At 42.3% G+C, this 19,021-nt stretch overlaps 1 protein-coding gene across 1 annotated transcript; it reads right to left on the bottom strand.

Annotated features, from left to right (window-relative positions):
• Positions 1-1,370: 1,370 nt before the first annotated feature.
• SDAD1 (SDA1 domain containing 1) lies at positions 1,371-14,515 on the bottom strand. Its single transcript, XM_005142731.3, has 22 exons — positions 14,362-14,515; positions 14,158-14,262; positions 13,757-13,855; positions 13,486-13,596; positions 12,801-12,872; positions 12,608-12,708; positions 12,026-12,083; positions 11,618-11,692; positions 11,265-11,366; positions 10,852-10,921; positions 9,993-10,096; positions 9,223-9,280; positions 8,575-8,633; positions 8,133-8,209; positions 7,305-7,402; positions 6,834-6,910; positions 6,402-6,534; positions 5,796-5,893; positions 5,146-5,339; positions 4,556-4,640; positions 4,015-4,176; positions 1,371-1,575 (listed from the first exon to the last, which is right to left on the bottom strand). The coding sequence occupies exons 1-22, from the start codon at positions 14,449-14,451 to the stop codon at positions 1,525-1,527; spliced, it is 2,079 nt and encodes a 692-aa protein (XP_005142788.2). The 5' UTR covers positions 14,452-14,515; the 3' UTR covers positions 1,371-1,524.
• Positions 14,516-19,021: the final 4,506 nt, after the last annotated feature.

Consider the following 19,021-nt stretch of genomic DNA (forward strand, 5'->3'; position numbering starts at 1 on the left):
GCACTGCAGCGGAAAGAACCCAGCGGTAAGCGAGCGGTCAGTGCCTGCAGTGCAGTGCTCCGCGGTTGGGTCTGGCTGAGAGCTTGGAAGAGGCAAGTTCAATAGAGTAGGGGAGGGGAGAGCCACGGCCCATAGCTCTCCGCTTGCGGTAAACAAGAGGGAAAAGGGAGACTAGACACTTGCCATAAGGAGTATAAAACGTAGTTGTCCCCCCCCCTTTCACCCTCCAGCTCTTTGGTTTTATGATAGCTGCACATCCAGGGAAAGGGGCTTTGGTTCCTCAATCAAAAACAGAATAGTGAAAGAGCAGTTTATGGAAGTGTGTCTCCTGTTTTAGTGGTCTCTTCAGCCCCATAGGATTGCTCCTCTGCATTTGCATCTCCAGATCTCACCTACACATCCTCCACTTGCTATTAGGCCAAGTCACAATCCCTGCCTTGTCCTCAGAAGAAGCATTTAATTAAAAGTGACATTTGCTCTTTATCTCCCCTCCACCTCTATAAGCTTTTCGGCTTGAGGAAGCAAGATGTGACAACAACCCACAAATAAAACAACTAACAGGAATGAAATACAACTGAGTATTAAACATAAATATAGCTAAGCTAAGTGAACTCCCAGGTGGGACAAACATTGACCTGCTTTCCCATGAAAGGAAATAAGTACCCCATTGAATGCTTTCCATTATACTGTGCCCCACAAGGAAACCATTTCAAACAGCATTTGAGAAAGGATGGTGCGACCAGTAACCCCTTGAGTTCTGGCTAAAGCAGGAGTTACTTTTGACAAAGAACCCAAAGATCAATGTTATGTTCACGCATACCTCAGAAATCAGACAACAGCAACTCCCCCCACAACAGGTACTGACAACGGAAGATTCCTTAGATTGCCTGTGTGTAATAACACGTTTCTATTTCAATGGCAACAGGAAAACTGCCTCCAATAGGCTCATTTTATTCCTGCTTTCTCCATAAGCCATAATGAGATTGCTCTTTCCCCTAGCTGTTCACTTGAACTTACCTGTATTAGAAAAAAATTGCTTTTATTATGATTACACTGGCAAAAACCAGCCACTGATGTGTCTGCACACTGATGTGTCTGCAGAATCATGTCCCCAAGACAGCCACACACCTTACACACACACACATTACATACACACACATTATTTTTCCTTCCAATGATCTATTTATGAATTGCTTAAAATACTTTTATCATGAGTTTTGTGTTCTCATACTTACACATACAAACCCAGGTGTAAGTAAATCGTATTCAATGCAAGACAAGCAATACCTTGCAATTATAAAAAAAAAGAAAGAAAATCCTGTGAGGATTAAAGCCTCTTCCATCTGTCCTAGAGATGCAGTTCCAACAGCTTGAGCATGTTCAGTTTAATACAGAACAGACAGAGATAAATCATTAAGGCATTTGAGTCCCTTCAACCCTTTTAGGGGAGTGGTGGGTGGAAATAAGCATTTCTAGGGCTGTTTCTTCAAGGGTGATGAAATATTCCTCTCCCTTACTGTTCTGTTACTTCAGCAGCCGTTTTCTCTTTTTCAGAAGTGCATCTCGCAGAGCCAGCTAAACAGAAAACAAGAGGGGAATATTCAGGTAAGGAGACAGCAACACTCACATCAACAGCCCTCTTAGGTTTTTTCCACCCCAAAAAAAAACCACTAGCAGTTTATCAGCTAAAACTGGGAGTGTAACTGGCCAATGCTAGTGACTAAGGTGACAGAAATGCTGTGGGTATTTAGCTAAAGTCAGTAGTACAATTCAAGAAAGAGTGGGGCTTCCAAAAAAAAAAGAAAAAAGGTTTTATAACATCATTAGAAACCCCTAGATAATGAGGAAGATTAGATTAGCATCAACTGTCCTTCCACTGACTCATGTTCAGTTAGATGAGATCAAGAAAAAACTTCAGCTGAGCAGTAAGTAGGATTAAATGGCATTTTTTGAAAGAGTATTACAAAGCTTCTTTTCAAGGTGGGAAGGAGGGATGCTAGAAACCTTTACAAGTGCCCTATGACTCTAGACAGAGATTTGGTGTGTATTTCAGACATGTTTTTAGGGGTTCCAACACTATGCTACAGAATCATAGACTCAGAATAATTAGGGTTGGAAAGGACCCCAAGATCATACAGTACCAACCACCCTGCAATGGGCAGGAACACCTCACACTAAACCATATCACCCAAGGCTTCGTCCAACCTGGCCTTGAACTCTGCCAGGGATGGAGCATTCACAACCCCCCTGGGCAACCTATTCCAGTACCTCACCACCCTTACAGTAAAGAATTTCTTCCTTATATCTAATTTATAGACAATAGTCTGTTTTATTCTACCACCAAAGCGGGAAGCATAGCAGTGTCCTACAACTGTAGTACTCCAATCCACTTTAAACGATTATTTCCATATCATGATCCACACAACTGACACTGTGGCCTAACTTCCTGTGAAAACAATGACGTATTTATTCTTTCACCATTTAGCTGTCACATTTAAACTTGAAACATTAGTGGGGAGTACTGAAACCATTCAAGGTGGCTTTTTAGGAAAAGGGAGCCAAGCATAAGAATCACTGTAACAGCAGTTTCCTCTAAGTGCCTGGATTGTCAGTTTGTGACTTTGTGTGTCTGAGAGCTGGGTGAACATGGTCAGCCTTATTTGTGGTAAGGCAGAATGATAGCAAATAAAAAGACTACAGGGGATATCAGTCCAAGTCTTCCTGTTTAACAGAAACACACAAGGCATTATCTCTCTACTGAGTCTATAACCCGTTTCACACTTGCCACTCTTAAGGCAAGGAACTGCAGACAAATATACATTACCCTAATGATATGAGCCTGGAAACAACTCAAAGGAGATTTTGTGAAAGAAGCATCTGAATGCACTCTAGCACAGGAAAGTAACACCACACAACCACATTATTCTAGAAGTTTTTCTTGGAACATGCTCAGAGGAGTCCAAATGTGTAACACCCTGTAAAGCCCTAGACTGGCCATCTGCCAGGTTAGATAAAAGGATTTTAAGGCATATTGTTGTTAGCACTGACTTACGCTACCAAGGTGAAACACAGGAGGGCAAGGCAATATGCCTACACCAGTGCTCCAGCAACAGCTGCCACACACAGTTTGGGCCTGATGCCCAGCTGAGGGGCACCACAGGAGAAGGGGGCTCCCTGTCCACATGCTTCTCTTGGCAGCGGTGCTGTCCCACGTGCCTGGGGTTAGATAAGTTGTCCCCTCGAGTTTCTGCCTTGCCTTTCCAATATCCCTCTAGCCACCCCTGGTACGGCTGCCTACAGAAACACACCATAACTGGACTGTCAAATAGACATTTGTATAGCCTTTCCCAAGGGCCACAGCCAAGCTCAGAGCTAAGGAAGCAGCAGAGGGCAGGGCTTCACCAATGAGAGCTGCACATGGTGAAAATATTATGGCAATCTAAACAGAAGCCTTTTTGGTTTTCCTAAACAGCTTCAGATAGATAGCAAGTACCATTCATGTCTGTGCTTTAAGTACATTTATAACAAGCTGTTAGAGGACCTGAAAGCCGAGGCAGGCCAGGCCAGAGGAGTCCATGATATGGCAGTAACGGGTGAAAGGACAAAGAAATAATACAAAGTGAAGAAACATACTAAAAGCTGATCTCAAAAAACACTCCTCCATATCAGGGAAGCTACTTCTATCACAGTATTATATCCAGGGTTCTAGTATGATCTTCAATTTATGTAAGGGAAAACAAACATATCATGTCCTTCCTAACCTACACATCACTTGGCAACTGAGCTTAGTTCTCAATGCACATTGAAGCAGAGACTGACAAAAGGATTCTTCACCATGACCATCTCTGAATTACCTCCTCATGACAGAGTTCACAGGAAGCCATCTCACCCAAAGGCCTTTCCAGCAATTAAACTGTCAAAATCAGCAGCAATGACTGAGGGCACAGGATAGACAGCACTTCATTTCAAGTTTACTCTCAGAACGGCCCATCTACTTTCAACATTAAACATTACCTGTTTTTCCCTGAAAGAACGCTTGGTTTTTGTCCGGACACTATGGCTATATCTCATCATCATGAAGTTCTTGTGCTTTTGCTTTTCTTTGTTGGAAGAGCTGGCAAATGGGTTAATTCTTGTTTTCTTTTTCACAAATTCTTTTCTGTCTGTTTTTCCAGCCTAAAATAGACAACATTATAATAATTTTTCATTCCCTACAGTTAACATCATCTGCTAAGGCGAGAGGTTCTATGGCAGTAACAATGAATGCAGGTTGAGTATGACTTTGTCATGCATTTTTCCATGCTGACTGTATTTAAGTCACAATGGAAATTGAGTGTGTCTATTTTCATTGTCACTTGTGACCAGCAAGAGGCTGTTAATTTGTTACAGCCAAGGTACAACAGAATAAAACTATACAAAACATTTCTCAAAACACAGATGGCAGGTGGACACCTCTCTTACAGATGCTCTCCACCACCTCCTCCTTGTGCAGGAGATAAACACAAACCTAGATCTAGAGAGGCACAAGATATGAAATCTCTTGTTAGAGCATCACCTTTGCAGTTGCCAGCCTGGTCTCCTTGTCCGATTTAGGCTTCTTGTGCAGATGTTCAATATCTCTGAGTGAAAGCAGCTCTCCCCTGCACACACACAAAAACCCAACAGAAGGCCATTACAAACAAAACTTCACCTGGCAAGTAAAACAAGATGCCCTCTTGAACCTTTGTCTCTCACTCAGCTCTTACACCCTTGTCCTTCCATAAACTTTCACACAAACACTTGTTGTTCACAGTCTAAGCCTCATGCCTGGGACAACCCCTTACACAAGTCTCTCATTCCTGTTTTCAAGTCCTGCTTTACAAAGCTTATGCACTCCAGAGATACAGTTGTGCAACTACTGCTATAAACCCCCCTCCCGCCCATTGGTCTGAACAAGCAAAAGAGACTCATGGTTTCCAACAGCCCCTCTTGTCTTCTCTCCCACATATAAACAAATCTTCCAGCTAGGATCTGTTCCAAGCTGTGTGGCTCTTCGCTTTGTGTCACCAGGAGATTGCTCCGTGCCCTGCTGCAGTTAAAAGCAGTATCACCAGATTACAGGTGACACAGAGAAGAGAAAGAACTCATCAGTAGTCCATATCCCACCTGCCCTCCTCCTCTTCTTCATCTATTTCAATGTATTTCCTCTTTGCAGCTTTGCCAGGTGCAGAATTCACTTCTTTGGAAAGCTGGGCAAGACGTATTTTGTGGAATTCTTCTTGAGTGAGCAGCCTGCTTGTACTGACTGCTGCAGCTTTGGCTTTCCATTCATCTATGGGCATGCTCTTCATCTTCTCTGCCTTTTCAAAGAAGTACAAACCATAGTCATCCAGAGCCTTGCAAACCATTTTTATGCCCCAATCCATGACCCCTGCCTCCCAAATACTTATGTAGGGGCAATATTGTTGGGAAATGCTACAACCAGCTGTAAGGTTTCTGTATAGTCTTACACCCAACATGTAGCACTAGAATAAAGATCCACTCAGCATTTCAGAGTGAGTAAAAGAACCTCATATAAGTGTTACAGCTCTGAAGGAGTTTAGCCCTGGGACAGTTTCCAAACTCTCTCCCTTACCTAACAACATGGGTACTTCTGCACAAGAGCTGAAGGGTACTTCAGCCCCACTGATCCTGGTCAAGGTACTCCACAGCTCTGCATAGTTATTTGTGAGCAGCCATGTCAAGGTGTGGAGCAAGATAATCTGGTCTGATATTACCAAGATACTTATTTGGGGTAGAAGACACATAGAACTCACTACTTCTTTCTGCTCCTCATCTGAGGAGTGATGCACATCAATCCATTCTCCATCTTCATTATCTTCTTCCTCACTCAGACTAGCACTTTCCCATCCATCTGCTCAGGGGAAGAAGCACAGAGAGTTGTTAGTACAGATTCTGCTTAACTGCTTGAATTGGAAATAAAATTTAAGCTTGGATTGCCAAATACTACTTCAAAGTTCATTTCCAGTGTTCTATAATACACAAAAACTTTCCTCTAGGGAGAGAAGCTTAACACCTGAAGTTTCATAGCTGTAAAACATCTGTCCCTCTGCTTTTCCATCCTTCGGTATCTATCATAACAAGCAACACAGACTATCAAACTTCACTGGGTAAACTGCAGTTATTCGAGGATAGTATGAGAGCTCCTTCTTGGACAGACACAGACATGCCCATGGCAGGGGTGTTAGAACTAGATGATCTTTAAGGTCCCTTCCAACCCAAACCATTCTGTGATTCTACATGCAAGCCATACAGCATGTGACAGCAACAAATAAAGTCAACGTACACCAAGTTTTATGTCCAAATAAGATCTCAGTGACAACAATGCTCACTAGAGAAGTAGTAAAGAAAAGAAGACCAACCTTCTTCTTGGGCTCCTCCCTTTTCCTTTTGACTCTCAACATCCAGTACTTCTGCTCCTGGAATATAATCTTTGGCATCCAGTTCTCCATATTCATGAATCCTGGCTTCCAATGAAGCCTCAGTAGGTTTGCCCTGTAAGTTAACAAAATACATGTTAAACAGGCTAGTGTTTTAATGTCCACAAATCAATCAAAAAGTCTGGGGAGAGGAGGGTGCAAAAGGAACTCTGCCTGATAAACTAAGAGAAGATCTTTAGTTACTAGGATGTTGAACGCATTCTAGGAAGATGGTCAGGCTTGCGTAACTGTCTATGACTTTGATAAATCTGAACTAACAGAACCTTGAAATAAGAGGACACCATGTCAGAAAGGCAGGGGAATAACATGAGCCTGTGTTCATGGCTAGTGGATTGCACGTAGAACAACACTTACTCTGAATTTCTTCTGCAGCATCTCTGGATTTAGGGAACGGAAGAGGTGTATCAGACATCTTGCAGACATCATCACATCTATCCAGAAAATAGGGAATTAGGATTAAATACAGAAAAGCAGACTTGTGAGCAAACCGAAAGCCCACTCACACCTCTTCTGAAGTTATAATCTCCCCCCAGTTTCACCCGTGCAGGATCCAGCTCTTCCTTAAGGCTATATTGTTATTAACAAGGTGTTTGCCTTCTTTGGCTTTGTCACTTAGTTTCCCTGCCATAACTACCCTTGATTATTTTGTCTCCTACATTTATACTCTCAAAATACAGAGAAATGCAACCAACACAGAAAACTGTACCTCTCAGCCCACAGAAAGAAATACAATATTAAGATACCACTATTGTGAAGGCTGTAACTATGGAGAACCAGCTAATATAGGAAAATAGTTTTTAAATCATACCCATGTAAAATACTCACTTTTATTTTTATGAGTCTTGTACTGAACGAGGTCTTGGAGCAGATCTTCAGTCATGGCCAATGGACATCTTGCAGTGATCTCTTTTATTGCATTGATTCTGAAAAATGGCAAGTGATTTATTTTGTCAACACCACAGCTGGTAGAGGCTCCCACCAACAGACTGAGTGATCTGGAACGTGAAAAACCTTATACAAAAGAGTAAGAAAGAACAGGACAAGGAGCTCTGTGCCATGGTTCTCAAAAACCATCCCTCTTTGGCCCCTGCTCTACTCTCCAGCCATTGACTAGAAAGTCAGGGAAGTAGTTCTTTCTAGAAAGTATGTAACAGTTTCACTAACAGCAACATTTATACCTGCTGTCAGTAGTGGCATTTAATCCACAAAACAAACTCAGAATCCTGAACTAGGACACTAGCCACTCACTGAGTTTATACTACTATATGTGTGTGTGTGTATATAGAGAATAGATATATATTGGTATATACTGATATAGTAATTCACAGACAAAAGCTCTGCCCCCAAAGTAGAAATAACAGTATCCAGGAAACAAGAAAAATAGAAGATCAAACCAGAAAGCAGAAAACCCACACCATGATGAAATCCAGAAAAGTGAAGCCACAACAGTAAGCCCAGAAACCCATCATTCTGAGGAATCTAAACCACTGCCAACAACAATAAGGGAGGTTTCTGCTGAGATACTGTCCTAACACATTTTTAATCAAGCAGGTTCTGTAAAGAGTAGTACAAATAACAGGAAAAAGTTGTTGCAGGTCAGTCAAAAAAACATAACATTCAGATTTTCACAGGTTTTTACTGTTCTGTACCCACCCTACGGTCATGACCTCCCCAGAATTCTTGTCAGTAACAAAGTTGTTGGCAATGGTCATTAACACTGACTGGATAATCTGAAAAGAAGAAAAAGAGGTTAAATTGACAATGTATATTTAATAAAATTGGCAAAATTCTTACATATTAACACCCAACAGAACATCTTCACAGAAGGAGCTCAGGACTTGTCACTATAACCTGTAAATATTTTCTAGACAAGCTCTCTCTTGCAGAAGTGAAGGCATAAGACATGGGTTTGGGTCTTCTTCACCTTTATAGTAAAAAATCCCTTGGAACTTGCTGAAGTAGCCAAAATTACAGTAAGCTTTTAAAGACTAAGGGTCTGACCAGATTCCCTTTTACCCCTCCCCATGAATGCACTCAGTTCTGTTCTGGTCTGCTGTCCATTTTTAACATCATCAAGCACAGGTGGAGTACTGACCTCAGGTGGAACTAGCTGATGCGAAGCCTGTGCAGCAAACAGAAGAATCTTTGTCACTTCTGGAAGAAAAGAGGGAAGAAGATGCCAAATATATACTGCTGCAGCTCACTCTGGCTAATAGAGGCATCCACCAAAGCAGCCAACTCAAACCACTCAGCCTAAGTCTCAAAGCCATTTTAGCCTGAAGTTACTCAGGACAACTATTTCTCCTTTCCCACCAAGGGAACTCACCTGGTCTCCACCCCAGCAGCAGTGCAGGCCCTTAATAGCCAATCAAGACACAAAGAAATGCTCTACAGCTAGAGTGAAAAACACTAGTAAAACAAAGCAGCAAAAGGCAGTCAAGCTTTGCTAACTAGTCAGGATTTGCAAGGAATCAGGGACTCAAATAGATGCACTTTACTCCATTGCTTGAGTTTCTCAAACACTCATGATCAGGAGCAGAGCACACACAGCTTCCATAAAAGTCCAAAGTTCTTTGCACTTCTAGCAGTCATAGCCTTTTACTTCCTTCACCCAAAACTCTGTGGAGTATTTGTACTTCCTACTAACCTCCTGCTGCCTATTTGTTTACAATACTGCTTCTAAGAAGTGACTGTAGATGTGAGATGACAGGACCAGCAGCATTATCTATTAGTAGCTACTTACCTCTCTGATGGGGCTGTAGGAATCTCTGAACAAAGGGGTAGAAATTAAAAAGAAAAAGCTGCAAGAAAGATGTAACAGGTTAGCTTCTTGCCTTTTAGTTTGAGATCACCACCCTAGGCCAATATGCTGTGAAACAACCCAGCATGCTCCCCAGATGCCTCCGGTTTTATTGCATTGTGCATTCTAACATCCTGAATTTGATAAACATGGAGATGAACAAGTGACTTACACAAAGGAGCTGAAGGCTCAATCCCAAACTCTGTGAAATCCAGAGCAGCTCTTGTTAGCCTGTGCATCATTCAAATTAGGGCACTCTGCTGCACAACCCTACAGTGTACTAGTATGCCTCAGGGACACTATCTTCTCTCTCAAAATATAAAGACTCCAGTGATGTCAATGACACTTAGGCTGTACCTCAGAGTGTGGTACATGAGCAATCGCTGGACTCCTTTGAAAAAGCCTTTCTCCTTTGAAGAATCTCCCGGGAGCACACAGGTCTTGACAAAGACATGCTCTCCTGTATTTGTTAGGGACAGCTCAGCTGTTCCAGACCAACAGGCTTTCTCTAACAGAGGTCACTTAGTCCCACACAAGTCCATCCCACTGCACCCTTCCATGAGGCCCACTGGCAACTAACTAACCATACATCTGCCCTTTTCAACACAGAGGAAAATTAAACCTCATACTCCAGAGCCACAAAGCCATAGCATGCCAGCACCCAAACCAGGCTGGCTACCATCACACCATTGTAAAATTAACAGAGTATCTACCTCGTGTATTCCGACTAGCCTAGATATTAGGTCCATAAGCATCATCTTCACTTCAAATCGCTCCTTAGAGCTCTCTAGCTGCTTCAGCAGTTTCTCTGCAAAGTCTAGAAGAAGCAATAAGAGATTTGTGGTAGACTTAAAAAGCACAAGGCAGAAATCAGCCAGGATTAGCCTTTAATAAAGGCTGTCAGTTCCATTTGGGTTTTTAAGCCCCAGTGCCCTCCCACACAAGAAATTAAAGGTGGCCAGAGCACTGCTCCCAATGGGGAAGTTTTTCTTCTCACATGCCTAAAAAGGTCCAAAGATGTGTACAGGCTCAGCAGAAGAAAACTAGCAGAAGTTCCACAGCATCATAAGCATAGGGTCAGTATTTACAGCTAGGGGGTTTTAGATAGATTTTTGGTTCATCTAAAAAACAAAATGCCTAGAGGTTCACTAGATGAGGCTAAGACCAAGACAAGTGCTATTAGACAAACACACTAGAAAAAGGGATACACTTTTGAAGGGGGTAAGCCAAGGAAGCTGTAGTAAACTACTCTACAATTACCAGTTTATGGGCTTCAAACACAGAACAAAGAGGTGGAGAGTTGCATCCTGATTTGTAACAACCCCAAGCAGATGATGTAATATTGTTCCGTCCTTGTCTGACTATCTACAAGTGTTCCACTACACCAAGCAAAAGACACCTGATCTTATTCTCTTCAAGTGCTATGAAGTTCTGGGATAAAGCACACAGCAAATATCACATTGTCACATTCATGTCTACTTGTCACTCACTGTCCTTGCTGACTTGTGTCTAAGCTTCAGAGTCCAGGATTAAGACCGATCTTGAAAATGACAATACACAATGCAGGCTTACCTTGGGGATCATGAATCAAGTGAATAGCAGAGAAGTTGAACACCTCTGGCTTGCTCTTCTTTTTCTGTTTCTGCATACAAAGAGAGACACAGTTTTTTTCTTTCCACCTAACCTAAGAGGCAACAGGAACTATATCAAAGGTTTATTTATTAAGACATCACACACTTTGTAAAGTAGGGGACCACACAAAGGGTACCCAAAGCAGAAATAATCCACAACTTGGACTTTAAGCCTGTTTCAAAACAGCTGTCTTCCAGGTAAGCACAGCATATGCCTGGCCAGTGGACACTAGAACACTTAAGGGCCTTTACCTAGAAGAAATGACAGAAGGTATCTAAGTCAACTGGGACAACGAGAAGATCTCTGCACTTGAAGAATTAAGCTAAAATACTGCCAAGTCAGGCACTCCTCACCTTGAGAACCTTCATCGCTTTCTCCAGTTTCTTCTTGCGCTTGGTGGTTTTCTTGTTGGTTGCATAGCGCATCATCAGATCTCTGGCCGTGGGAAGATCATCCTTGAGAAAGAATGCAAGGAAAACAAGACTCAGGAAAGCAAAGGATTTCTTAGCATTAGTCTTCAGACAGACAGCAAAGGCATCCTGCTATAAGATGGGGCCAGCTGTCAGAAACACTGCACTTTTTGGTGAAGCATAGAAACAGCTAGAGGAAACAAGATGGAAAACTAACAAAGCAGACACAATGGTCACTAGGATGACAGGACTATGATAAGTTTGAAGCACACAGAGGAGAAGATTTAATCACATACCTCAGATTCTGAGTCACTGTCTTGTTTCTCATCTTCATCTTTCCCCAGAAAGAACTTCAAAGCAGCAACTAACACCTGAAAAGCAAAGTAAGCATATGTAGGACAGGACAAACTGACAAGAGTATTTAAAACACCCCTACATCCACATCTGAGGTTATACCAAGTCTCCTCTAATTTTTTATAGGCATGGATATGACCAGAAAGCAAAACAAATCACAGAGTAAGCCAGAGTGGTTTACTGAGAGTCAACTTCTGCTGAGCAAATACCACCTCCTCCCACAATACAAGTGGTATTTGAGACTAAAACAAAGACCAATCCTCAGTGAAGCTTGTTAGCAATTACAAAATAAATTGCACCTGCAGGAAAAATGGTAACATCCAATTTCATCAAGTGATTTGTGTTCTCACCTTTGTCACTTTTGAAAAGCAGGCAGTTGTGATGACATTGACTGTTTTGGCATCATTCCTGGTATAAAATAAAACATCACCTTTCACTTTAAGTTTGGCAACTTCAAGTTATTCCCAGAAAAATTCCCATGTGACTCCTAACAAGCAGGAAGCTCCATCAGAATCAATCCTCTCAATGTTCCAACTAGATTTGCAAAGCAGTAAAGCTTCACAAAACCAAAACACACCAAAATTCCTCCTCCCACTGTACCTCACAAGCTGTATGCTAATTTAGCAGCTTTTACGTGCAAGAGCTCCAAGAAGTCAGCTGCCCACAGCTTCACTTTCAGATGTAACACACACAGTTTACATACCATTTTCAACTAAAACATCAAGTATTCCACCTAACTAACACCAAGACTTCACTCAAGAGTGTTTCTTCCCATCTAAACCCCATTCCACATAATACAGCCCCTCTGGAACAAATAAAAATATAGTGAAGTCACTGTCCCCTGCATTACATTTTACATTACATGATACAAGTGATGTCGGAGTGGTTGCATATGCTAAACCAGGGAAGCAATACGAGCCTGCCAAGCCTACCAAATATTTCTTCTGTAAAGCTCAATCATCACATCCAGAGATATCTTGGCAGCAGTGGGATTGCTGTCTCTCAGCATGGTGTACATGAAGTTCTGCAGTGTCTAAGAAACAAGTTCGGAAGCATTTATTGCTGCAAGTCGTTCATGGTATCAAGAGATTCAACTGAACTACATTTGAAAACCCAAACACTTACTGTGTTTACTTTGTTGTTTTTGTGTTTAGCATTGACATTCTTGATGTCCGACACAATGTGGGTATATAAAGTCTGTGAAGGGAGACACTCAAGTTAAGGTTTAAGTTAACAGCTGGAAAAACAAGAAGTTATCCTGTCAAGTCTCACATATGCTTTATTTTCATGTATTTGAAAAGCATACTTACACTAAGGCAGGGAAATGAACCCCATGAAGTATTACAAATTCCCAACCCGTGCTCCACACAGGCATGTTCCAATGGCCAGTTTAACAATTCTGGTGGCAGAAAGCAAGTATTGCCACTTCTGTGGCAAAAACCACCCCAAAATACAGCTTTAACCAGCAGCTAGTGTGGTTTTAGTTGTTTCCCTCCGAAGCCCTCACAAAGAATTCAGCAAGACCTATTCTGACAGCAGCCTCTTTAGGGTTTTCACCTGCAGCCACATCCAGGCTGCTCCATTCCAAACACAGGACATGCTAAAGATACTTACAGCTGCACATCCCATTGTTAACCCAACACACAGCTTAAGTGTGCCTCTGCCAACTGCTGCACAAGCAGAACTAACTTCAACTTTCCTATTTTATTACCAAGGAAAGGAGAAGAGCTGCCTGCCAGTGCTCTGTCTCTTCCAGCAAGTCAGGCAAATCCTACTGGAAATCAAGGTGGGTATTTTAAGCACAGCTTACCTTTCGTAGAAGCTTATCATGACACCGCAGCAGTTGGAAGAAGAGCTCCAGCAGACTCGTTGGGCTTATTAAATTCTTGTTCCTTAACAAGATCAAAGCCTTACAGAAGGTCTGTAAGAGAAACAGGGATTCGGATCCAGAACGTTATAATACTCACCAGTTTCTACGTTTCTTAAAAAATCAAAAAGTGAACTGTAAGCTCTCAGCTCACATCTAAAGGGCATATTTTAGCCACAGAAGGGCTCAAACCAGCTTTCAGTGTTGGTCTTACCATACGCAAGTCAACATCCAGGACTGTGTGGTGGTAGGACAACAGCTCCTTCAGCTGCTGGGGAAAACTGGCCATGTGCTCTGGGTAGCAGTGGGCAACCTGCATGGAGACAGGTCGTTATCATCCTATTGTAACCTTTTAATACACACAAAACTAAGTTCATAATGCACAAATGAAAGAGGTACAATACAATTAAAAAACGCTTTCAGAAACTCGTACCAAGTGCTCAAACACAAGACTTATGTTGCCGGGAACACACAACACTGCTGCAGGAACCTCAGTCAAGGCACAGTTTTACAGCAGCTCTGGCAACATTAACAGCAAAACCTGCCATAGCCACCACGCTGGTGGTGGGCTCCAGGCCAGCGTCACAGCGGCCCTTCCGAGGGGCAGCGGCTTACCTGTGCCAGGAACATGACCAGCTCGGCCAGCTCCTTGCTCGGCTTGTCCGGTTGGAAGGTGAAGATCTCCACATGGGACTGGTAGTGGTGGTACTGCTGGAGGAACTGAGCACACACAACAGGGCCGTCAGCTGCTAGCGGCACAGGCACCCCTTGGCCCCCCAGCCCTACACTGCCACCCCGGCCCCCCGCTCAGCCCCTCACCTCCTCGGTGTAGGAGGTCGGGTCGCGCTTGATGAGGTTCTGCAGCTGCGGCAGGTTGCTGGGCAGCTTGTTGCCCTGCCGGCCCGACATGCTGCCAGCGCGGCCCGGCTCCGGCCGCCACACGTGAGAGATCAGCTGCGCGCTGCCATCTTAGCCCGCCCCTTCCCATCGGTGCCGCCGAGGGACAAACTTCATCGAGCGGCGCGTCCTGCCGGTAGTGCGCCCTGATCTGGAGCGTGTCGCTGCCTTGCACTGGCCGGGCACTCGTTCCGGCTGGATCACAGAGCTTCATTTGGTGCGAAAAGACAGGTTTTAAGTGTTAAGTGCTACTAGTAGTGCAGCAACACTGCCGAGGAACGAGATCTGGCCCTTAATTCTTAAGGGATGTGGATATGTCAGCAGCGTGGGTAGGTTTTCATTCACCCTGTGATTTCTAGCCGGGGTGCCCAAGGGGCTTGCAGCCCTGAGATCATCTTCAGCACATAAAGTGAGCTCTTCAAGTGAGACCAAGACCAAGAAGAGAGCTTTAAAAGAAGAGCCTTAACATTCACAAGGACAGCGCTTACAAGGCAGGGAAAGTGAGGACAGATTGGGGAGTACAGGAGAACAGTACATCTAGATTTTACTAGCTGTAGATACAAAGCTCCTCAGAAGTGACACTCCTCCCACCTCCCATCTTCAGGACGATGTCAAACACATGTCAGATGAGTGTATGGGGATGGTGAGCATTCAATGTGAACACTCAACAAGGATAACAAACTTTGGCAGCTCTTTCTAATTCAGTTGTCTTCTTGATTTATCTTTAACTTGTTTTAAATAGAAAGCTTACTTCTTACTTTGTGTAGCTTTTAGCCCTTTAGGTAACTGATTATTTACACTGCAGAACAGATTTACGTTATTATTTTACAGAGCATACTTGTCTTACATATCAACATAAAATTAAGGATTAAACATCGCATTGTTACAGGTCCAAAGTTATGAATATTACTTCTCAAATGAGACAAAGCTTTTCCCAGTAAGAGACTTTCATTATGACAGTAAGAAAGTCACAGCCAGCTCTAACCACTTGAGCACATTCACTAACTGGCTGCCTGTAACAACCTGAAAATATTGGTTCAGATCAGTTCTGGCTTTCTCCAAAGCCTGAAAACAACTGGGTTCCTACATAGGAAGCACATCCAGGCACAGTGCTTGCTGAGACATGCTCCAGCTGTCAGACACTGCTGATGCTGCAGGTACTGAAAATCAAGTACAGCTTCAGCATGTAAACAGGAAGCTGTGCAAAGCTGAGGGACCACTTGCCACTGGCAGGGACACTGTAGACTTCTAACTGGGGTCTAACACATCTTCTGGTCACTCACTCGACAAGTCCAGGGGTTGAGGGGGGATACCCATATACACTCACACATTTAAAGCTTCCCTTTCAGGGTCACCTGTAACTTCAGGGGAATACACACATCTTCACTCACTTCAAGTACAGACACCTGCAAGAGCACAGCTCAAGCCTGATGGGCTGGATACTGCCATTGATAGTAGGCATTAAAACCTGAAGATGAAGGAGTTTAGTTCTTTAAAAAATAAAGGAAAAAAAAATCATCTGATTTCTGTCACCCTGTTCTTTCTAAACACTGATAGAGCTCACTTTAAAACATAAGCCAGGACAATAGCGCTAAGAAAAAAGAGTATTTCACATACTGATCTTTAAATTGATTAATTTCATGAATTAAGCATCTTGACATACTTAGTTTCTGCTTTCAGGCACCTCTGCTCTGTTGAAGACTTCAGTATAGTATTAAAAGAACAGAAGCAGAATCTCATATGATTGTGACCTTTCACTCAACACCCTACAGTCACTTATCACCACAAACTAGTTTGGGTAAAGACAATGTAGAACTACACAGCTGTTACCTAAACTGAATCAGAAAAGCAGATCAGTTTAAGAGTAAACTGTCCTAATACAGCAATAAATTACGAACTTGATTAAATATAACACTTTAATCAGACTAATAATTTTGGAAACAACCACATTAGAAACCAACCTTGCTCACATCATTGAAGATACCTGTAACAGTCTACTGGTTTTCTTTCCTAGTAGGTTGGTAAAAACATTATAGCGTTTACTTCTATGGAAATTAAAGCTTTTGTTTAGGTTAGAAAAAGTCTAAAGACTGAACTATTTTTTTACTTAAAACCCAGTGAACAGAGTAACCATCATACATATACCATAACTATCACACAGCTTGTTTAATAAGATTATTATTATTTGCACCTTAGCTGCTTCACATAAGCAAACACTTAGCATAAAAGTTTTATAGCCTCTTCAGTAAAAATTAACTTTGTAGCCTTTCAGAAAGATTCTAATTTCTTAACTAAAGCAAGGAAACAAGCTACTGAAAAGCTTCTAATCTTTTCCTATAAACACAGCAAACATCCAAAAGCCATTCCATAAACTTACCTTAATTTTACTAAAGCAACAATTTAAACATAAAAAATCTGCTCATTAAGAAACAAAACTGGATGGTTTCTTTACTGCTGCTATGGCTTTCTCAGCTATTACAAAGAAAAAGCAAGCATTAATTTAGTGAGGAGCTCCACATGAGTATTTATATCCCAACCCCCTTGTCTCCTGCCCACTCAATTAGTCTGATTTCCATGAGCTCATCAAGCCAGGAATGCTTAAATTCGGGGGGGAAGAGCCACTTCCTTTGTTCTGTTGGTGTTTTTTTTTTGTCAAGTGTATCTTTGAGGTGAGAATTTGAGATTTTGTTCACCCTGCTTGTTTTAGGGTTGGAACCTCCGGAGTGAATCACTTGTGCTGTGAGTAGGATGTGTTATGTAACATAATAGGGAACTTTGCTGGAAGAATCATTAGGCAGTGTTAAAGGGTACAAAGTATGATTTGTTTAATTTATGTGTGATTACTTCCTGATCTGTATATGGATGCTAGTAAGCTTTGGCTTTTTGAGTATTTTGAGTTGAAGGGTTTTTGTGGGCTACATTTAATACAATGTTATTAACTTGATTTATTTAGTCTTCTTCTTAACAACTAGCAACAAATTCCTCTAACTCCCCATTGCATAAGCAGCAGAACAGGATTTAGGTAAGGAAGACAGACCTGGGAAGAGTTAAGTTTAAAAGCAGTCTGTGAGCAGATGAAATAAAAATGTATTCCTACAAGTCAGAGGCAAAATGAATTAAGTTTAAATGCACTAAGTAATTATTCAAGAAACATTAAATGCAGCTGAAGAACCACCCTGACCTCTGAAGAACAAGGACTTGATAGGTAAGTATTGCAAGCCTTAAGGGGGAAGCCTTGTCCCACCTTCGTCAGAGAATGAAATGGAGGAGTTCACACCATTCTTCCCCTCAACATCAGGACTCCCTAAAAAAATCCCACTTGATGTAGCAGCTGCACAGTCTGAGAACCATGATCTTTCAAAGCAAGGTGTGGTTTTGTTGGCACATCTAAGCCTCCAGCAAGGAGCATGTCTCAGCCATCAACACTTCCACTGGTCTTTCAGGGAAGGATTCAGAGCCTGGTTTAACTTTCTGTGTTGCTCTGAGTTGCCTAAAACCTGGTTAACACAATCCAGGTTAGTGGTGTAGGCTTCTCCCTTTTAGAAAACATGGAGGGAATGAATCCTGATGCATTATAAAGCTGAAAAGCATATGGGATTTTACTGAATGCCTTTTTCTTGTTTCCCAGTGGCTGATTGTTCTGCCCAAGGTGATCTAAGCAAATACTTGCTCACAGCTGCTTTGACTTCCTGAATGCCTCTCATAAGTAGTCTGTTGTGCTGGTGTTTCTGGGCTTCCAGGATTTGCAGCAGGGTGATTTCCAGTCTTATGGAGGTGAACCTTTCATTGTCTCTACAACAGGATGCACAAATAAGTATGGAAACTTCATATTTACGCACAAGGTTCTAGAGTTAGAGGCAGAGCCCCAAGGACTGACTAGTTGTAACCTCAAGAGCTGTGCTGGGAGATGAAATGCAGCCTCACCATGACATACGAATTTCTTGTATCATATTTGAAGATGAAAATGTCTGAGATGTCGGTGAGTTTAGTACCTAACCCCTGAAGTATGTATAGCTGTGCCAGTAGATGGCAGGAGTCTCTTTGCAGGGAGGCCCCTTTGCATTTCTCTGAGTTGGCATCTTTTTGCCACCTTTCATTTCTGAGTGCATGGTCCATAACTCTGATGTAATAATGTAGTTAGGGTAATCTGTCCTCTTTGCTCTTTTCTTCAAGTTTGTTTTTTCTTGGAGGACAAGACACCTTGTATACAAATGACTAGCCCCTGCCATACCTGTCTTGAAGGCACTTCTTGCAGTGGTGAGGTAGAATTCTGATCTGCACCTTGCAATTTCAAGAGTGATTTAGGTGATGTTTGGATGTTCAAACTCTGGTCCTGAACTGACTGACAGGGCCTTGAAGCAGTTCAGTCAGGTGGAACTGATCCTAAAATCATAAACCTTGATCTGTTATAGCTTCTGCAAGTACATCATGATATTTCTATCCCAGTATTTCAGAAGGCTTTGCCTGTAAGTATAGGCAGTTATTTAGGGAGAACTTCTTCCTCACTGTGAAGGAGGGAAGAATACAATTATAGACTTGGCTTTTTCTGAGTTCTCATTGAACTGGAACATAACACACAGGC

The sequence above is a fragment of the Melopsittacus undulatus genome, chromosome 7, assembly GCF_012275295.1.
Source record: "Melopsittacus undulatus isolate bMelUnd1 chromosome 7, bMelUnd1.mat.Z, whole genome shotgun sequence".
Taxonomy (NCBI): domain Eukaryota; kingdom Metazoa; phylum Chordata; class Aves; order Psittaciformes; family Psittaculidae; genus Melopsittacus; species Melopsittacus undulatus.

What these genes read in the sequence shown, in the direction of transcription:
- SDAD1 (XM_005142731.3), bottom strand. Translation starts at nt 14,451, where the DNA reads ATGTCGGGCCGGCAGGGCAACAAGCTGCCCAGCAACCTGCCGCAGCTG. An exon ending in TGGATGTTGACTTGCGTATG is followed by an intron (nt 13,597 to 13,756) that starts GTAAGACCAACA and finishes TTTCTCTTACAG; the next exon opens with ACCTTCTGTAAGGCTTTGAT. An exon ending in GGCTAGTCGGAATACACGAG is followed by an intron (nt 9,281 to 9,992) that starts GTAGATACTCTG and finishes TCTTTCTTGCAG; the next exon opens with CTTTTTCTTTTTAATTTCTA.